Source organism: Hyperolius riggenbachi, chromosome 7 (genome assembly GCF_040937935.1).
Source record: "Hyperolius riggenbachi isolate aHypRig1 chromosome 7, aHypRig1.pri, whole genome shotgun sequence".
In the NCBI taxonomy this organism is placed as follows: domain Eukaryota; kingdom Metazoa; phylum Chordata; class Amphibia; order Anura; family Hyperoliidae; genus Hyperolius; species Hyperolius riggenbachi.
The window spans coordinates 291,832,805-291,853,281 of record NC_090652.1 but is presented as its reverse complement, the minus strand read 5'-3'; the positions used below and the strand labels follow the sequence as shown (position 1 = coordinate 291,853,281).

At 48.5% G+C, this 20,477-nt stretch overlaps 1 protein-coding gene across 3 annotated transcripts in view; it reads left to right on the top strand.

Moving 5' to 3' along the window:
* The window catches only part of MGAT5 (alpha-1,6-mannosylglycoprotein 6-beta-N-acetylglucosaminyltransferase), a 236,132-nt gene that overhangs the window by 116,243 nt on the left and 99,412 nt on the right, over nucleotides 1-20,477 (top strand). For all 3 annotated transcript variants that reach the window (XM_068245938.1, XM_068245939.1, XM_068245940.1), the window contains exons 4-5: nucleotides 7,742-7,818; nucleotides 9,682-9,771. In XM_068245938.1, the coding sequence (XP_068102039.1) occupies nucleotides 7,742-7,818; nucleotides 9,682-9,771 (167 nt within the window). The remainder of the gene's footprint in view (nucleotides 1-7,741; nucleotides 7,819-9,681; nucleotides 9,772-20,477) is intronic.

Genomic DNA, 20,477 nt, shown 5'->3' with positions numbered 1-20,477 from the left:
AATTATTGAACTCCACAAGGCAACGCCTTTCGCAGGTTATATCCCGCTTCATCAGGCAATAATGGGAGCATAAAAACTAGAACAGGTCAACAGAAGAGCCAAGCATCTCTGTACAGTATAGTAGAATGCAGTAAATGATTTGGGATACCCACTTTTTAACATTAAACATCCTGGTGTCAGCATCAGAAACACTTCCTATAGCTATACAGTACATGGCTGTATATTGGTATGTAGCCCCGCCTTCCCACTGAGATTTGGCCTAGGTAGTTAATTATGCAGAATGTTTGTCATGTCGGGAGATGTAATCGCATAAATGGACTAAATCTTCTGGCATGCACTACGGTGGCCAGGGAGGCACAATATCACCTCAGTAAATGCACTCTGCCCACCCTGAAAGTCCACTTTATTTACAAACTTCCCTTATGGGGGAGATTCATTTTAGATATGCAGTTCTCGGGTCCCTTTTAACCTATAGTGAGAAAAAAAAAGTACAGGCTAGTTCTATAAAGGGCTGGAACTGTGTGCATACACCTGTTTATCTCATGTCACGTCAGTACAGAGTCCTTTTTTTAAAGTGGGATAAAACTCTGACATAACATTCAATAAAAGTGTTTTCCTACTTTTTATTTCCCATACAGTTATATTTGCTTTTGTGCACAAGTAATATTGTCTGTCTACAAATTACCAAGTTCCAAAGTGTAGTTTATCTGCTCTGTATTGCATAGCGTGTGTGTCTAATGTTTACTTAATGTATCTGACAAAGGAAACAAATGATTTGGATGCAGCTAGAAGCTGCCCACTGAAGCAAGGAGCTTTCCACTGCAGAGCAAAGTGCTGTGTTTAACTGTTTGAATTCAGTTCTGCTTCAATTCTTTTGTGGTAGATTTTATACTTTAATATTTTAAAACAAAGGAGAAATGCCGAGTTTCGTACCACTTTAAGGAATTATCCACATGGAGCACTGTCCTACTTTTGTCTGTTGTACAGCACAAGGAAAGGGCAAAATTCGTTGCTTTCGGTGGTGCTTGTTCACAGCTGCGGGACGAGCAGGATTTTAGAAGATGGCTTTGCCTGTTGCACTATATTAAGTCCTTTTACTATTGAACCCATTGAAAGAGACCACAATATAAGGCAATGCAGAGCTGCGTCTGTGGTCTGTAGGCCTCCGCTTCCTGTGTCAGTTTCAGAATCAGTCTGTATTTTTACTGAAAATGGTGACATCTGCCTGTCTTACTTGAAGTGAGGAGGCAGCTATGATATAACTGAAGGCTTCATTGCCTGCCAATATTTCATTGCAAATAGTGTTACCTTACTTCTTCATTTCAAAGTCACCGGGAAAACAGTGATGTCAATTTCACTGGTGTTCTGGTGGGAGGAAGCAGGTGGCAGCAGATGGTGTTTTGATATGGCTTTCTGTAATGTCTGTAAAAGGAATGTTTCTGCTTTGTGCTTACAGGAAGTGTTTTCTGGTTAGACAGGAAGTGAGGTGGTACCATGTCACAGAGGTGCACTCAAGGAGGACTTTTGTGTGTAGGTGGGATCTTGTTGCACTCACAAAAGGTCCATTTATTCTCGTCTTCATGGACTAGCTGGGACCAGTACAACAGAATACCCAAGTAGCTCAGGTTGACCCAAAACTACTAGGAAAGTATAAAGGTCTAAAAGAGACCGGAAAGCCACAGTTATGGCTCTATGGAATAGGCCTTGGACCAGCAATGGCCCACGCCTTATGGATTAGGGTTTGGACTAGACCAAGCCCAATCCCATAAAGACATACCAATCCCTGCCATGCACTGATGAGGACTAACAGTCCTAAACAGGCTGTCTGCATGTTGGGTTGATGTGGCTCTGTGAAATGTATAAGCTGTAGGCTTGCTAGACACCAGCGGTTCTGGATGCAAGCTTGGCTTCAGGAGCATAAAGAGATAATCTACATATTCTGAAGTGATGCATTGTGGGAGACTAGTCACTCACTTAAAGCTGAATTATCACAAATACCTTCTGTTTTAAGATGGCAAACTACACAAGTTGCTGGAAACATTACTTTGGGATTCTTCTCCATGCCACCACAATTTCATCACATCATTTCTGTATGCTTGTCAGCTGCACATTCATACAATTAGAATCCTCTCTATTTGCCAAGTACGACAAATGTCACACCCAGAATAATTGGTGTACTCGCGGCATAGGACGTTGTGCAGAAAGCTGCAAAGCTCCCGACCAGAAGACGGGGCCACAGGGCAACTGCAGTTACAGGAGTCAGCAGAAAGGAGAGCGGGGAAGCGGTGAGCATCAGGACAGCTCGCTATACATGCCTGCTCCCCCTGTTTCTCATCTGTGTTTGGGCTCTGCTATTCTTTAACCACCTCAGCCTTCAGTTGTTTTTCACCTTATGCATCCGAGCAATTATCACATCCCATTCATTCACCAATAACTTTATTACTACTTATCACAATGAATTGATCTATATCTTCTTTTTTTGCCACCAATTAGGCTTTCTTTGGGTGGTACATTTTGCTAAGAATTCCTTTTTTTAAAATGCGTTTTAACAAGATTAAGGAAAAAAATTCATTATTTCTCAGTTTTTGGCTAGCTTTAAAATAATACATGGTACCAAAATTAAAACCCACACATTTTATTTGCCCATTTGTCCCGGTTATTACCATTTAAATTATGTCCCTGTCACAATGTATGGCACCAATATTTTATTTGGAAACAAAGGTGCATTTTTTAAGTTTTGCGTCCATCACTATTTACAAGCTTATAATTTTAAAAAATCGTAATAGAACCTCCTCACATGCATATTAAAGTTCAGATCCTTAGGGCTCGTTTCCACTGTAGCGGTGCGGAATCGCCTGGATTCCACCGCAGAAGAAATCGCATGCGGCTGCGTTTCCGCATGCGGATTTACCCGCGATTTAGCATGCGATTTCGCATGGCAAGGAGCCAGGCGAATTTAACCATGTCACTGCCTGTGTAAAGCTCCATTGCTTTACATGCGAAATCGCAAGCGAAATCACGGGGAAATACGCATGACAAAGCCACATGCGATTTCCCTATTGAATGCATTAGCGGCGATTCGCCCGCATTCCTGCCGCACGCGAAATCTGACGACCCTGTCGTGCAGATTTTTCCCGCACGCCGAAACGCACCCGCACGACGCACAAGTGGAAACAATCCCATCCACTTGTATTGCCTATGCGAATCCGCATGCAGTGCCTGCATGCGAATTCGCTATAGTGGAAACGAGCCCTTAGGAAACTCTTTGGTTTTTTTTTGTTCTTTATTGTAATTTTTTTTTTCATTCATTTTATTTGGGTAATTTTTGGTGTGGGAGGTAAACAGTTAATTTTAAATGTAATAATGTGTTTATTTCCTAAAAATAAATGTATGTAGATGTAGTTTTACTATTTGGCCACAAGATGGCCACAGTCAAATTATTATTTTTTTTTTTTAGTCCTGTAAGCGAGAACTCTCACTTCCAGTAAGTATAAGGACGGGCAACTTTTTTTTTTTTTTTTTTTTCTCAAAGAAGCCATCGGTCTTTCTATCAGGGACTTAGATTAATGAATGGGAACTATGGTCCCATTCATTGATCTCCGGGCTAACGAGAGCTTGCGGGCATGCGCGCAACAGCACAGCAGCAGCGTTTTGGATGTGACAGTCACGTCCAAAAGGATAAAATGGTTTAGGACACCCAAGGTAAAAATAAACTAATGAAATAAACAATTGTATCTATCCTCCTTCTCTTTAAAATGACTTTTTAAGATATTCCACAGTTTATTTTATATTTAAATCTACTTTTTATGTTTTACAGTTTTTTTTTATTGTCTTAGCTCAATGCCACATTCATTGAAGTATGCCAGAGCTAAAATCTATGAACTATTGATCCATTTTATCTCTTTCCTGCTCTCAGAAGCCATTTTCTGCTAGGAAAGTGTTTTATAGTTGTAATTCCTTATCAGTGAGGGTCACACTGTAGTCTGACCCAGTCCTGCCACTTACGTACCTGATGTTTAAGGGCCCGTTTGCACTAGCGCAAATTCGCATGCATTTTCTGCATGCAGATTCACATAATTAATACAAGTCAATGGGCCTGTTTCCACTAGCAAAAAATATCTGCACGCTGGGTTGTGCAGAAAAAATTTTCACAGCAGAGCCATCAGAATTCGCACACGCCAAACATAGTGTGCAATTCGCATGTAATGTTACTAATAGGAAAATCGCATGCGTTTTTGCCATGCAAATTTTCCATGCGAATTCACGTAAGTTAATGTAAAATTAATGTAAAAGCACACAGGCACTGACATGGTCACTCACCGATCCACCGCAGCGAGCTAGTTTAGTCTCTGGCCAGTGCGCCACATGTGCAGTGCGATAAACAGCATAGGAAGGCGACTTCGATGAGAGCGTGATCTAGGACGTGCGCGGCCAGGGCCAGCAGGTGCAGTGGCCCACTGACTGGCTAGTCGCCTGCAAAGAAACTGGCTCACGCCGGGGGACCGGAGGATCAGTTTGTCCCAACGCGGGCGCAGGACTTCTGAAGGAGGCCAATAGAAGCCCCAGTAAGTATAACTCCCCCTTCCCCCCCCCCCCCCCCTTCAGTTAAGGTTCCCTTTAATACTTTATAGTTTAACTCCTTCCCCTTCCAGGCCAGGAGTACTGCTGTGCAGGGCTTATCTGATAACTCATCACAATTGAAACCCCTTCTTTAATTGACCATTTATAAAAATACATTTAAAGGCTGTATTAAATGGTGAATAATTTCAGACTTGCCTGCAGTTGAGCTTTAGAAAAAATATGAAAGTTGACGGCGTCACCCGCTGTGTGACAGCGGAAGTTCCCCTCAGAGGATCTCAGACTTTAGAATTCTCCTCACAGCACCGGTAAACAGAAGAAGAAAGGGTAATCAAGTGCACCTCTGGCATTCCCAAAAAAGTCTCAACTGTATCAAAAACAGGCATTAAAAATTCATTACGGTGCTTTAAAGTTAATGACGGCGCCGTCACAGCGGCCGTTTCAACCGCGCCGGTCCCTCCCGCGACTTATCGGAGCAATAGAAGAAGGAAAATGTATTCAGCACAGATCACGACTGCCTAATCCACAGAGACACACGCATGCATAAATACAAACCGGAATTCAAAACAAAAAATGGGGCTCTGCAAATTGATGCGGCTGCAAAGAGATCAGAAGATGGTTGTCAGAATACGCGGGTGTCCAAATATGTTCAGTTTGAAACAGGTAATGTGGGCGCCAGAGGTGCCATGGAAGTGCGGGCGCCCCTTGGACGCCAAAGTTAATTGCGGCTGCAGAGGAAAATTTGAGGACGCTGGGTCCGCAGGCTACCCAAACTGCAACGCGTATGAGAGATATCGGCGTGGGAGACTTGGGCGCAGGACACAGCCGGTATATGGCTGATCCTGCTGCTGCACAAGTTCCCGGCCGTGTTAAATACTATTCTCCCTCCAGGCCGCCATGGATGGTGGGGAATGAAATAATTCAGCTTCCAGCAATTGCCGAGTTATTGTGTTTTAAAAGTAACTTCAGCTCCCTCTTCTGACGGCGCCGGAGTTACTACCTGTGCGCTGCTATAGCTGTAATTCCTATTATGGCCTATGGTGGCGCCGGCTGCGCCCAAGTCTCCTGCGCAGGAATCACCGTGTTCAAACTGCAACTACAAATAGTGCCCACCTTGCGTATATAGCAGCAAGGGGAGGGCTTGTGTGAGAATTAAAGGACCTCTGTCGCGAAAATCTTAAATTAAAATACATGTTAACACATACAAATAAGAAGTCCGTTTCTTCCGGAGTTAAATGAGCCATAAATTGCTTTTCTCCTATGTTGCTGTCACTTACAGTACGTAGTAGAAATCTGACATTACCGACTAGTCCATCTTCTCATAGGGGGTTCTCAGGGTTTTCTTTATTTTTAAAAGCACTTAGTGAATGGCAGTTGCTCCGTTCAACTGACAAAAATGTGTACGGTAAGCAGGGAGGCTGGCCAGCATCTTTGTATAAATCTTTTTCAGGGAATGTCTTTATAAACAATACAGGCCATGCTGAGAATCCCCTAAGAAAAGATGGACTAATCCAAAACTTGTTGGTAATGTCAGATTTTTGCTCCTTACTGTAAGTGACAGCAACATAGAAGAAAAGTCATTTATGGCTCATTTTACTCTGGAATAAATGTACTTAATTTGTATGGGTTTTACATTTTAAGATTTCCGCGACCGTTCCTCTTTAAGTTGGGTTTCGAGAGTCACATTTGCCAATATTCTACTATTGGGCAGTGGTAATTCTGTTAAAGTATCTGTAAATTTTAGTGGATAGGACTCTTGCCTTGCAGTGTCAGGATCCCAGGATCAAATATGGATGAGGACAATCCCTGCATGAAGTGTTGTATACCCTAGTTTTGTAACTTGAACACTCCAGTTTTCTCACACATTTCAAAAAAGACAATTTATTTTATTCTCCCAAAAATGGGCTTTAATCTACAATAGTGCTAGGATTAGATTATGAGCTCCTCTGAGAATAGGAAAGTAGAAAGGTTGGTCAGCACACCAGCTTCTCATTGAGCAAAGTTTTAATGTGTCAAATGTCAACACCAAAAGTTAACAATTGTTTCGGGGCCACAAGGGGTCCCCTTCATCAGAACAGTGCAGACAAAAACTTTTGTCGGCACTGTTCTGATGAAGGGGACCCCTTGTGGCCCCGAAACAATTGTTAACTTTTGGTGTTGACATATGACACATTAAAACTTTGCTCAATGAGAAGCTGGTGTGCTGACCAACCTTTCTACTTTCCTGATGTCGTTTGGGATGATGCTTAGCGTCCCTGGTCAAGCACCCGAAAACCACTAGGACAAGTGTGCCGCTCTGCAATCCTTTTTCTTGACTCCTCTGAGGATATTACATGACTATGTACTGCGTAAAGTGCTGCAGGAGATGTCAGTGCTATATAAATACATAATATGGTAGAACATTTTACTAGTACAATGGTATGATTAGTTTGTGAACGTCTCTGAGGACAGTCAGTGACATGCCTATGTACTCTGTAATGTGCTGCAGAAGATGTCACTGCTATATAAATATAATAGCAATAATATGGTAGGACGTTAGACTGTGACTGTGGTAGGGATTAGATTGTGAGCTCCTCTGAGGACAGTCAGTGACATGACTATGTACTCTGTAAAGTACTGCAGAAGATGTCAGTGCTATATAAATACATAATAATAATATGTCAGGACATTGGACTGTGACTATGGTAGGGATTATATTGTGAGCTACTCTGGGCACAGTCAGTGACTTGACTATGTACTTAAATATAAAATAATTATCACTGCTCAATAAATATATAGTCAATGAAAAAAATCCAGTTTCAGGCTGCTTCTTTTTGGGGAGCTGTTTGCAGTAAGAGACAGATGTGTTAAACACACTATGCATTGCCTTTCTTATAAGATGAGCTACTGCGCACAGCTCTGCCTCTACCAGGCAGCACCTGTTCTTTTGAGTACAGGAGGGGAGAGCAGTATTATTACTTATTATTATATGATTATGCTGCTGCTATGTATTATCCAGTACGCACAGGACTGGCTTGATGGACTTTATTTTGGAATATAAGGCATTTCACGTGTACTGTATTTCTCCTGTGTATTATGGGTCTGCCTATTAATCCTCTTCAGTGACTTTCTCATATATTTTGTTAATTTATGAAGCTGAGCTGTGTTTTCTTTGTCCCTCCAGATCTCATTAACGGTGCCCAGGAACAGTGTGAGCTGCCTCCCATGGATGGCTATCCTCACTGCGAGGGGAAAGTGAAGGTAATTATCACACCTCCACCACTGGCAGCCATAACCTGCATTATAGATAGTCATCTTTCGGAATTTGGAGGATTTCTCGCGTAGTGGCGCGACCGCAAGCTCTGAATCCCCTGCATGACTTCTATTACAGCCAGCGACTAAAGATGGCCATTGATATGCAAATATATCCCAGCTACATTCATATTTATAAAGGGACTTTTCCAAAAGATAGTCGTGGTGGTGGTGGGAGGGATTCAGTAGTTTGCAAATTGAGAATTTAAAAAAAAATAGATCAAGAAATGATGAATATGTTCATGTTGTTTGATCGCGAGCAGGCAGGTCATCATCTTTACTGCTGGCAGACAAGAAAAAAGCCAGACTGCTTCAACTGCCATGATCTATAAACACACTAACAATGTGGTGGGCTAAAAAGCGTGTCATAGAGGGAGATACTGCTTGCTTGGCAGTTGGCAACAGGCATTATTTCCCAGAATTCAGCAAGGTTCACAGACAGGGAAACTGTCAGGGCCATGGCCCTGACATCACACTGTGGGAGGGGTTTCACCATAATATCAGCCATATAGATGTGTCTGATGATCTATTTGAGAAAAGGTAAAGATTTCATGAGGGAAAGGGGGTATCGGCTACTCATTGTAATGAAGTTCAATCCTGGGTTAGAGTTCCTCTTTAAAGTGTTCCAGAGATGATGTAATAAGCAGCTTTTATACTTACCTGGGGCTTCCTCCAGCCCCATGCTGAACAGGGGCTCCATAACCGTTCTCCTGGGCCCCTCCGTTCCTCCGCTGTGTCCCCCAGTATATAGCTCAGTCACAGGCAGACATGGTTCACTGCTCATGCCTGGCCACGCATGCGCACCTGTTGCACTCCAGTGGCCCAGGTTGTTCTGCGCAGGCACAGAACGCATCACTGCTGTGAGTGTACGGTGAAGCGCAACTGAGCTATATACTGAGGGACACCGCAGAGGAACCAGGGCTTTGGAGTCGGAGACGGAGCAATTTTGGGTACCTGGAGTCGGTGGTTTTAATAAAGTGAGGAGTCGGATGATTTTTAAACCAAATCCATAGCTTTTGTAAAAATAAGACTAAGGCCTTGTTCACATCTGCGGTTTTTTTTTCGGAGCCGGCCGTACAGATCCGCCATCAGAATCAGGTCAAAACTGTCAGTTTTTATAGCCAGTGTGCTGTAAACTGTCAGTTTTCTATTTGTAGATATGTAGCTGCAAAACCTTCCGTTTACGTTCCGCTGAGCGAAACTGTCCGGAAAATTGGGTCCTGACGCATTTTTTTGTTCATTCAGCCGAACGGACCACGGAACGATACGGCCGTTTCCGTTGGCACGCTGATGTGATCCGGGCCTTAGGAGTCTGAGTCGAGGACTCGGAACAATTTGGGTACCTTGAGTTGTAGTCAGAGGTTTCATAAACTGAGTCGTCGGAAGATTTTTGTGTTGACTCCACAGCCTTGAGAGGAACAGAGGGGTCCAGAACAACGGGGATGGAGCCCATTTTCCAGCTAAGTATAAAAGCTGCTTATTTCATAATCTCTGGTTTGCTTTTAGACAAATTGTAAGTAGCCCAGAATAGAGGCAATCGGTTTGCAGGAAGTGCATTTAATAGGCCCAGTTGCAAGCTGCACACAATGTACATACATTTGCTTGTGACCGAGTAGTATTGCTGCTCTATTATTAGCAGGACCGCTAATACTCCATACTCCATACTAAAGAGGTAGCAGCCAACTTTCCCATGAGTCATTGCAGCACTGAGTAAGATGTCGCCCGCATGCCATAGGCCCAAAGATGCAGGAAATGTCTTGTTCTTCTGGATAGTTGTTTTGTTCCTGACACGGCTCTGTTGTCTCTCCACAGTGGATGAAGGACATGTGGCGTTCTGATGTCTGCTACTCCAATTATGGCGTTGATGGCTCAACCTGTTCGTATTTTATTTACCTCAGTGAGGTGAGTACATGTAGCGTCTTCACTGGGCCTTTTGGATTGAACAGAGCTGATCTCAGCTTCAAAAATGCACCCGCATACTGTTTTCCGAGACTCAATAACAGCATTGTACAGTCTTGGCAGTACTCTGTCAATCTAGGTGTTGGTGTGTCCTGAACCCTTTTCCAATGCCTCCCCATTGATTTCTTTAACCCATCCTAATCATGCGGGAAAACAAAAGCACTTTCAAGTGTACTCCCTACCTTAAAGTAATGGTCAAAGCAAAAATTAAAATCAAAATTCACTTACCTGGGGCTTCCTCCAGCCCCTGGCAGCCGTCCTGTGCCCTCGCCGCAGCTTCGGTGGCTCCCGCTGTCCTTCGCTGCAAACTTTTAAAGCCAGAAATGACAGCTTAAAAATGTAAAACTTCTTATCTGTTGTCATCCATGGTCCTGTTTCTGCCCAGACTTAAGCTTTTAGCCGCACAAAGGTTCTGATTGGTTGCATTATTACTACTACTATTATTTAATAATTAGTCCTGTGCGCCCTGTCGCCTGCGCCTTTAAAACTACATCTCCTTCAAGCCAATCCAGGACTAGGCAAGGCCTACCGTCCTCCCGGATTGCTAGGAGGAGGAGGAGACATTGCTGTGTCTTTCGGGTAATGTTTACCCGTATCCATGACGATGCTGACGTCCACGGAAGCGGGCGTCATAGGCAGCCAGGATTGGTCGGCTTGCTGTGCTGGAATGCGGAGATGTGTACGTACGTCGCGTCTTCCGTGCAGGCGAACAGAGGGGCGTGTAGCTTTCACGCTATATGTAAGCGCCCTTCCCTCCGTGGCGTTTATGGATTACCAACACGCCATAAGGTCTTGCCATCCGTGATCAAGCACCAGCTGGTGCAAAACAATTGTCGGAGGACGGGGGCTCTGTGCGAAGGGTGTCATCTGAACGGGTGATGTAATCCTTGTGTTTCACAACTTTTATCTGCTGCTAACTAGGTTTTACACGGTTGTGCAATAAATGCTTCAAGTCAAGTTGCTGGTGCCCACGCTTATCTATTGTGCAAAACCTTAGATGTCTGTGTACTGGTAGTGGAGGCACAGCACAAAAGACAGACCGCCTGCACATACACGTGTATCCCACAGATTGTTTGGAGTGCAGGGATTTTTTCTGCTTTTTTTCCTTTTTGATGAGAACTTTATTATTAAGTATTTATGTAGCGCCTACATCTTCGGCAGCGCTGTACAGAGTACATTGTCATGTCACTGACTGTCCTCAGAGTGGCTCGCAATCTAATCCCCATTATAGTCCTATGTCTATGTATCGTGTTGCTTATGTATCATAGTCTAGTGCAAATACAAATTAATGGGGATGCCAATTCACTTTTCTGTTAAGATTTTGGGATGCGGGAGGAAACCGGAGAACATGCAAACTCCATGCAGATAGTGCCTTGGCTGGGATTGGAACCGGAGAGGGATAACCGCTATGACACCGTGCTGCCTTTAAAGGAATACTGTAGGGGGGTCAGGGGAAAATGAGTTGAAGTTACCCGGGGCTTCTAATGGTTCCCCTCGCAGACATCCTGTGCCCGTGCAGCCACTCACCGATGCTCCGGTCCCCGACTCCAGTTCACTTCTGGAATTTCAGACTTTAAAGTCAGAAAACCACTGCGCCTGCATTGCTGTGTCCTTACTTCTGCTGATGTCACCAGGAGCTACTGCGCAGGCCCAGTATGGTCTGCACCTGCGCAGTAGCTCCTGCTGACATTAGTGGATGTGAGGACACGGCAACACAGGCGCAGAGGTTTTCTGACTTTAAAGTCTGAAATTCCAGAAGTGAGCCAGAGGCGGGGCCGGAGCATCGGTGAGCAGCTGCGCGGGCACAGGATGTCTGCGGGGGACCATTAGAAGCCCCGGGTAAGTTCAACTTCAACTTATTTTCCCTCGAGCCCTCCCCCCCCCCCCCCCCCCCCCCCTACAGGATTTAAGCAGCCGCTCCAGTTTTCTGTCAGTCCCATTGTGTGCGCCTGGCTGTGTAGTTGGCATGATGATCGCATGATCTCATTAATCTTGGCTATGAATTGAATATCTAGTAATTGTGTTATTATTGGAAACCAGTACCTAGTGTGTTCGGTAAATACTTGCAAGCTTCTTCCTGCCCCGCCCTGTTTGCAGATATGGGTCATGTTAAATTCTGTCAGATGACAGCACCGTGCCAAACACACAAACCAGGCTCCAGGCGTCTTTCCATTCAGAAATACAGGTTAACCTGGGCCAGTAAGAATTAGAAAGACATCATTATTTAAAGAACACCCTATAGTTTTATTGGATTGGATATTACATAGAAATCGCATTGGTTAATTGGGATTCAGCTAAACTGATATTTCAGTACCTATACGCTTGGGTACATTAAAAAAACATTTTTGAAAGCATTCCCTGTATGGTACAATGTTTACTTACAATGCAGAGAGCAGTAAAAGTTTGCACTGCTTTTCTAATCTGGCATAATTGCCATGCCAGAGGCTCTTTGCCTAATCTTTTCACCCAGCTCCCCCTCCTCCTCTGCTGGTGGGAAGCACACCTGCCTACCTATATTGGGGGGAGCACACCTGTCTACCTATACTGAGGAGGAAGCACACCTGCCTACCTATACTGGGGGGAGCACACCTGCCTACCTATACTGGGGGGGGCACACCTGCCTACCTATACTGGGGGGAGCACACCTGCCTACCTATACTGGAGGCGCACACCTGCCTACCTATACTGGGGGAAGCACACCTGCCTACCTATACTGGGGGGAGCACACCTGCCTACCTATACTGGGGGGAGCACACCTGCCTACCTATACTGGGGGGAGCACACCTGCCTACCTATACTGGGGGGAGCACACCTGCCTACCTATACTGGAGGCGCACACCTGCCTACCTATACTGGGGGAAGCACACCTGCCTACCTATACTGGGGGAAGCACACCTGCCTACCTATATTGGCGTAAGAAGCACACCTGCCTACCTATACTGGGGGAGCACACCTGCCTACCTATACTGGGGGAGCACACCTGCCTACCTATACTGGGGGAAGCACACCTGCCTACCTATATTGGCGTAAGAAGCACACCTGCCTACCTAGACTGGGGGGAGCACACCTGCCTACCTAGACTGGGGGGAGCACACCTGCCTACCTAGACTGGGGGGAGCACACCTGCCTACCTATACTGGGGGGAGCACACCTGCCTACCTATACTGGGGGGAGCACACCTGCCTACCTATACTGGGGGGGGGAGCACACCTGCCTACCTATACTGGGGGGGGAGCACACCTGTCTACCTATACTAGGGCAGCACACCTGCCTACCTATGCTGGGGGGGAGCACATTTGTCTACCTATACTGGGGGGGAGCACACCTGCCTACCTATACTGGGGGGGAGGAAGCACACCTGCCTACCTATACTGGGGGAGAAAGCACACCTGCCTACCTATACTGGGGGGGGGTTATACCTGCCAGCTATACTGGGGGCATACCTGCCTACCTATACTGGGGGGGCATACCTGCCTACCTATACTGGGGGCATACCTGCCTACCTATACTGGGGGCATACCTGCCTACCTATACTGGGGGCATACCTGCCTACCTATACTGGGGGAAGCACACCTGCCTACCTATACTGGGGGGAAGCACACCTGCCTACCTATACTGGAGGCGCACACCTGTCTACCTATACTGGGGGGAGCACACCTGCCTACCTATACTGGAGGAGCACACCTGCCTACCTATACTGGGGGAGGAAGCACACCTTTCTACCTATACTTGGGGGAAAGCACACCTGTCTACCTATACGGGGGGGAGCACACCTGTCTACCTGGGGAGCACACCTGTCTACCTATACTGGGGGGAGCACACCTGCCTACCTATACTGGGGGAGGAAGCACACCTTTATACCTATACTTGGGTGAAAGCACACCTGTCTACCTATACGGGGGGGAGCACACCTGTCTACCTGGGGAGCACACCTGTCTACCTATACTGGGGAGGAAGCACACCTGCCTACCTATATTGGGGGGAGCACACCTGCCTACCTATACTGGGGGGAGCACACCTGTCTACCTATACTGCGGGGAAGGGAGCACACCTGTCTACCTATACTGAGGGAGGAAGCACACCTGCCTACCTATACTGGGGGAGCACACCTGCCTACCTATACTTGGGGCGGAGCACACCTGCCTACCTATACTGGAGGAGCACACCTGTCTACCTATACTGCGGGGAAGCACACCTGCCTACCTATACTGGGGGGGCGCACACCTGTCTACCTATACTGGGGGGAGCACACCTGCCTACCTATACTGGGGGGAGCACACCTGCCTACCTATACTGGGGGGAGCACACCTGCCTACCTATATTGGGGGGAGCACACCTGTCTACCTATACTGAGGAGGAAGCACACCTGCCTACCTATACTGGGGGGAGCACACCTGCCTACCTATACTGGGGGGAGCACACCTGCCTACCTATACTGGGGGGAGCACACCTGCCTACCTATACTGGAGGCGCACACCTGCCTACCTATACTGGGGGAAGCACACCTGCCTACCTATACTGGGGGGAGCACACCTGCCTACCTATACTGGGGGGAGCACACCTGCCTACCTATACTGGGGGGAGCACACCTGCCTACCTATACTGGGGGGAGCACACCTGCCTACCTATACTGGAGGCGCACACCTGCCTACCTATACTGGGGGAAGCACACCTGCCTACCTATACTGGGGGGAGCACACCTGCCTACCTATACTGGGGGAAGCACACCTGCCTACCTATATTGGCGTAAGAAGCACACCTGCCTACCTATACTGGGGGAGCACACCTGCCTACCTATACTGGGGGAGCACACCTGCCTACCTATACTGGGGGAAGCACACCTGCCTACCTATATTGGCGTAAGAAGCACACCTGCCTACCTAGACTGGGGGGAGCACACCTGCCTACCTAGACTGAGGGGAGCACACCTGCCTACCTATACTGGGGGGAGCACACCTGCCTACCTATACTGGGGGGAGCACACCTGCCTACCTATACTGGGGGGAGCACACCTGCCTACCTATACTGGGGGGAGCACACCTGCCTACCTATACTGGGGGGAGCACACCTGCCTACCTATACTGGGGGGAGCACACCTGCCTACCTATACTGGAGGCGCACACCTGCCTACCTATACTGGGGGAAGCACACCTGCCTACCTATACTGGGGGGAGCACACCTGCCTACCTATACTGGGGGAAGCACACCTGCCTACCTATATTGGCGTAAGAAGCACACCTGCCTACCTATACTGGGGGAGCACACCTGCCTACCTATACTGGGGGAGCACACCTGCCTACCTATACTGGGGGAAGCACACCTGCCTACCTATATTGGCGTAAGAAGCACACCTGCCTACCTAGACTGGGGGGAGCACACCTGCCTACCTAGACTGGGGGGAGCACACCTGCCTACCTATACTGGGGGGAGCACACCTGCCTACCTATACTGGGGGGAGCACACCTGCCTACCTATACTGGGGGGGGGAGCACACCTGCCTACCTATACTGGGGGGGGAGCACACCTGTCTACCTATACTAGGGCAGCACACCTGCCTACCTATGCTGGGGGGGAGCACATTTGTCTACCTATACTGGGGGGGAGCACACCTGCCTACCTATACTGGGGGGGAGGAAGCACACCTGCCTACCTATACTTGGGGAGAAAGCACACCTGCCTACCTATACTGGGGGGGGGGGGTTATACCTGCCAGCTATACTGGGGGCATACCTGCCTACCTATACTGGGGGGGCATACCTGCCTACCTATACTGGGGGCATACCTGCCTACCTATACTGGGGGCATACCTGCCTACCTATACTGGGGGAAGCACACCTGCCTACCTATACTGGGGGGAAGCACACCTGCCTACCTATACTGGAGGCGCACACCTGTCTACCTATACTGGGGGGAGCACACCTGCCTACCTATACTGGAGGAGCACACCTGCCTACCTATACTGGGGGAGGAAGCACACCTTTCTACCTATACTTGGGGGAAAGCACACCTGTCTACCTATACGGGGGGGAGCACACCTGTCTACCTGGGGAGCACACCTGTCTACCTATACTGGGGGGAGCACACCTGCCTACCTATACTGGGGGAGGAAGCACACCTTTATACCTATACTTGGGGGAAAGCACACCTGTCTACCTATACGGGGGGGAGCACACCTGTCTACCTGGGGAGCACACCTGTCTACCTATACTGGGGAGGAAGCACACCTGCCTACCTATATTGGGGGGAGCACACCTGCCTACCTATACTGGGGGGAGCACACCTGTCTACCTATACTGCGGGGAAGGGAGCACACCTGTCTACCTATACTGAGGGAGGAAGCACACCTGCCTACCTATACTGGGGGGAGCACACCTGCCTACCTATACTTGGGGCGGAGCACACCTGCCTACCTATACTGGAGGAGCACACCTGTCTACCTATACTGCGGGGAAGCACACCTGCCTACCTATACTGGGGGGGCGCACACCTGTCTACCTATACTGGGGGGAGCACACCTGCCTACCTATACTGGGGGGAGCACACCTGCCTACCTATACTGGGGGGAGCACACCTGCCTACCTATACTGGAGGCGCACGCCTGCCTACCTATACTTGGGGGGAGCACTCCTGCCTACCTATACTGGGGGGAGCACACCTGCCTACCTATACTGGAGGCGCACACCTGCCTACCTATACTGGGGGGTGCACACCTGCCTACCTATACTGGAGGCGCACACCTGCCTACCTATACTGGGGGGAGCACACCTGCCTACCTATACTGGAGGAGCACACCTGTCTACCTATACTGGGGGGAAGCACACCTGCCTACCTATACTGGAGGCGCACACCTGCCTACCTATACTAGGGGGAAGCACACTTGCCTACCTATACTGGGGGGGAGCACACCTGCCTACCTATACTGGGGGGAAGCACACCTGCCTACCTATACTGGGGGGGAGCACACCTGCCTACCTATACTGCGGGGAGCACACCTGCCTACCTATACTGGGGGGAAACACACCTGCTTACCTATACTGGAGGAGCACACCTGTCTACCTATACTGAGGGGGAAGCACACCTGCCTACCTATACTGGAGATGCACACCTGTCTACCTATACTGGGGGGAGCACACCTGTCTACCTATACTGGGGGGAGCACACCTGTCTACCTATACTGGGGGAGGAAGCACACCTTTCTACCTATACTGGGGGAGGAAGCACACCTTTCTACCTATACTGGGGGGAAAGCACACCTGTCTACCTATACGGGGGGGAGCACACCTGTCTACCTGGGGAGCACACCTGTCTACCTATACGGGGGGGAGCACACCTGTCTACCTGGGGAGCACACCTGTCTACCTATACTGGGGGGAGCACACCTGCCTACCTATACTGGGGAGGAAGCACACCTGCCTACCTATACTGGGGAGGAAGCACACCTGCCTACCTATACTGGGGAGGAAGCACACCTGCCTACCTATACTGGGGGGAGCACACCTGCCTACCTATACTGGGGGGAAGGGAGCACACCGGTCTACCTATACTGAGGGGGAAGCACACCTGCCTACCTATACTGGGGGGGGGAGCACTCCTGCCTACCTATACAGGGGGGAAAAGCACACCTGCCTACCTATACTGGAGGAGCACACCTGTCTACCTATACTGGGAGGAGCACACCTGTCTACCTATACTGGGGGGAAGCACACCTGCCTACCTATACGGGGGGGGGAGCACACCTGCCTACCTATACTGGGGGGGGGGGAGCACACCTGCCTACCTATACAGGGGGAAAAGCACACCTGTCTACCTATACTTGGGGGGGGGGGGGGAGCACACCTGTCTACCTATGGGGGGGAGCACCTGTCTACCTATACTGGGGGGGGGGAGCACTCCTGCCTACCTATACAGGGGGGAAAAGCACACCTGCCTACCTATACTGGAGGAGCACACCTCTCTACCTATACGGTGGGGGGGGGGGCGCACGGCTGTCTACCTATACTGGGGGGGAGCACATTTGTCTACCTATACTGGGGGGGAGCACATTTGTCTACCTATACTGGGGGGGAGCACACCTGTCTACCTATACTGGGGGGGAAGCACACCTGCCTACCTATACTGGGGGGGAAGCACACCTGCCTACCTATACTGGGGCAGCACACCTGCCTACCTATACTGGGGGGGAAGCACACCTGCCTACCTATACTGGGGCAGCACACCTGCCTACCTATACTGGGGGGGAGCACATTTGTCTACCTATACTGAGGGGGGGGAGCACACCTGCCTACCTATATTGGGGGAGCACACCTGCCTACCTATACTGGGGGAGCACACCTGCCTACCTATACTGGGGGAGCACACCTGCCTACCTATACTGGAGGGGGGGAAGCACACCTGCCTACCTATACTGGAGGGGGGGAAGCACACCTGCCTACCTATACTGGAGGGGGGGAAGCACACCTGCCTACCTATACTGGAGGGGGGAAGCACACCTGCCTACCTATACTGGAGGAGCACACCTGTCTACCTCTACTTGGGGGGAGCACACCTGTCTACCTATACTGGAGGGGGGAAGCACACCTGCCTACTTATACTGGAGGGGGGAAGCACACCTGCCTACTTATACTGGAGGGGGGAAGCACACCTGCCTACTTATACTGGAGGGGGGAAGCACACCTGCCTACCTATACTGGGGAAAGCACACCTGCCTACCTATACTGAGGGGGGGAGCACACCTGCCTACCTATACTGAGGGGGGGAGCACACCTGCCTACCTATACTGGGGAAAGCACACCTGCCTACCTATACTGGGGCAGCACACCTGCCTACCTATACTGGAGGGGGGGAGCACACCTGCCTACCTATACTAGAGGGGGGAAGCACACCTGCCTACCTATACTGGAGGGGGGAAGCACACCTGGCTTCCTATGCTAGGGGAGCACACCTGCCTACCTGTACTTGGAGGGGGGGGGGGGCACAAATGCCTAACTATACTGAGGGAAACACCTGCCTAAATACACAAGGTGGTGCTACTTTATACTGGGACACATCTCGTTACCTATACGCGTAAGGGTGGGGGCACATCTGCTACCTATACTGGGGCTGTAACCTAATACTGCGGTCTATCTGGCTGCCTATACTGCAGGGAGCTACTTAATAATTGGTGGTGCCTCTAGCTACTTAATGCAGGAGGTATTTCTGCCTGTCCAATACTGGGGGGATCTCTAGCTACCTAATACAGGAGGTATTTCTGCAGGTATCTCTGGCTGTTAAATATGGGGGGGGGGGGGGGGGAGACTCCTGGCTACCTATTTCCTGTTTGCCTATTTCTATTTGGGACACAATTGACTACCTGCCATCATTCTCGTTAGCAGCATTCTAATCTTTGAATATTGTAGTTTGTATTGTAGTTTTAACAGAGATGAAAGGTAGACAGGCAATTATTAGGGCAATAAGTAGTTGGAAGACCGGATTTTTAATTGTCTGTTTCTGCCAGACCTTTAGTTTTGCTTTCATCATGAAAGGCAGTCATTTTTTGATCATACAGGTGCAAAGCTAATAATCGCCTTGAGGAACGATATTGTTGTAAGAATGTTCTCTTCTATGTTGCCATAGCAGGAAATCTATGATTCCTTTATTTCTATAATCCTCAGAGCAGATTATGAGCAGACCAAAAGCACTGCATAAAGTAAACCTGTAAGGGAAAAACTTGTAGTCACTTACCAAAAATCGCAGGCGTTTTTCGCAATGCAAAAACGCCATTAAAAATACTTATTATGCTTCCCGGTGCACAATGGCAGTATAATTAGAGCATTGTGCAATTGTCCTCAGTGGGAAAAAACAGCCGGCACTGTTTCTTTTTATCGCACAATATGTGGGTTTCCCAATTGCCACAGTCAGCTGCTCTCGGCTATCTGCTTGAGAAGAATGCAGATTATGCCGGGAAAACCTCTGCCGTTTTTTCGTATCCACGAGTGTGTCCCTAGCCTTAAAAAGAAGATCCTTTGTGAAGTAGTGGGAAGCCTTTGGATAGTCCTCCTTCACCCATTGCTTCTAGCCAGGAACCTCCTTAGCCACGTTCCCGTCCATTTACAAGCCCGACCATACTGAGCAGGCACAGTTAAAGGGAAAGAGGCGTCCTGGTATGTATAAAATGGATTAAAATTAGTTTAAAATCCAAAAAGGTGAGGTGGCTTACCTCAATAACTAAATTATTGTATGAACAAAGAATTTTATTTAGCACAGGCAACGCATTTCGCAGGTCTCAGCCCGCTTCCTCAGGCCAATTAGAAGAAAAAACAATAGCAAAGGGAGCCCTTTGCTATTGGTTTTTCTTCTAATTGGCACTGTGATTGGCCTGAGGAAGCGGGCTGAGAACCGCAAAACGCGTTGCCTGTGCTAAATAAAATTCTTTATTCATACAAGTATTTCGTTGTTGAGGTAAGCCACCAACGTCCCCTATTGTAGGGGTCGAGATAGAACACCTGTGGTCCTTACCACAGAGGTTCACTGTAACTTTTCATAAAGCGAGCGACCACATCCAGGTCTGGCCGGACCACCCCGAGTGGAGTTGATTTCATTGTCTCCACCTGCTTCCTGCGGTTGGTTGCCCCCTTGCAACCCGCCTTTGCGAGTAGTATTTCAAATTTCTT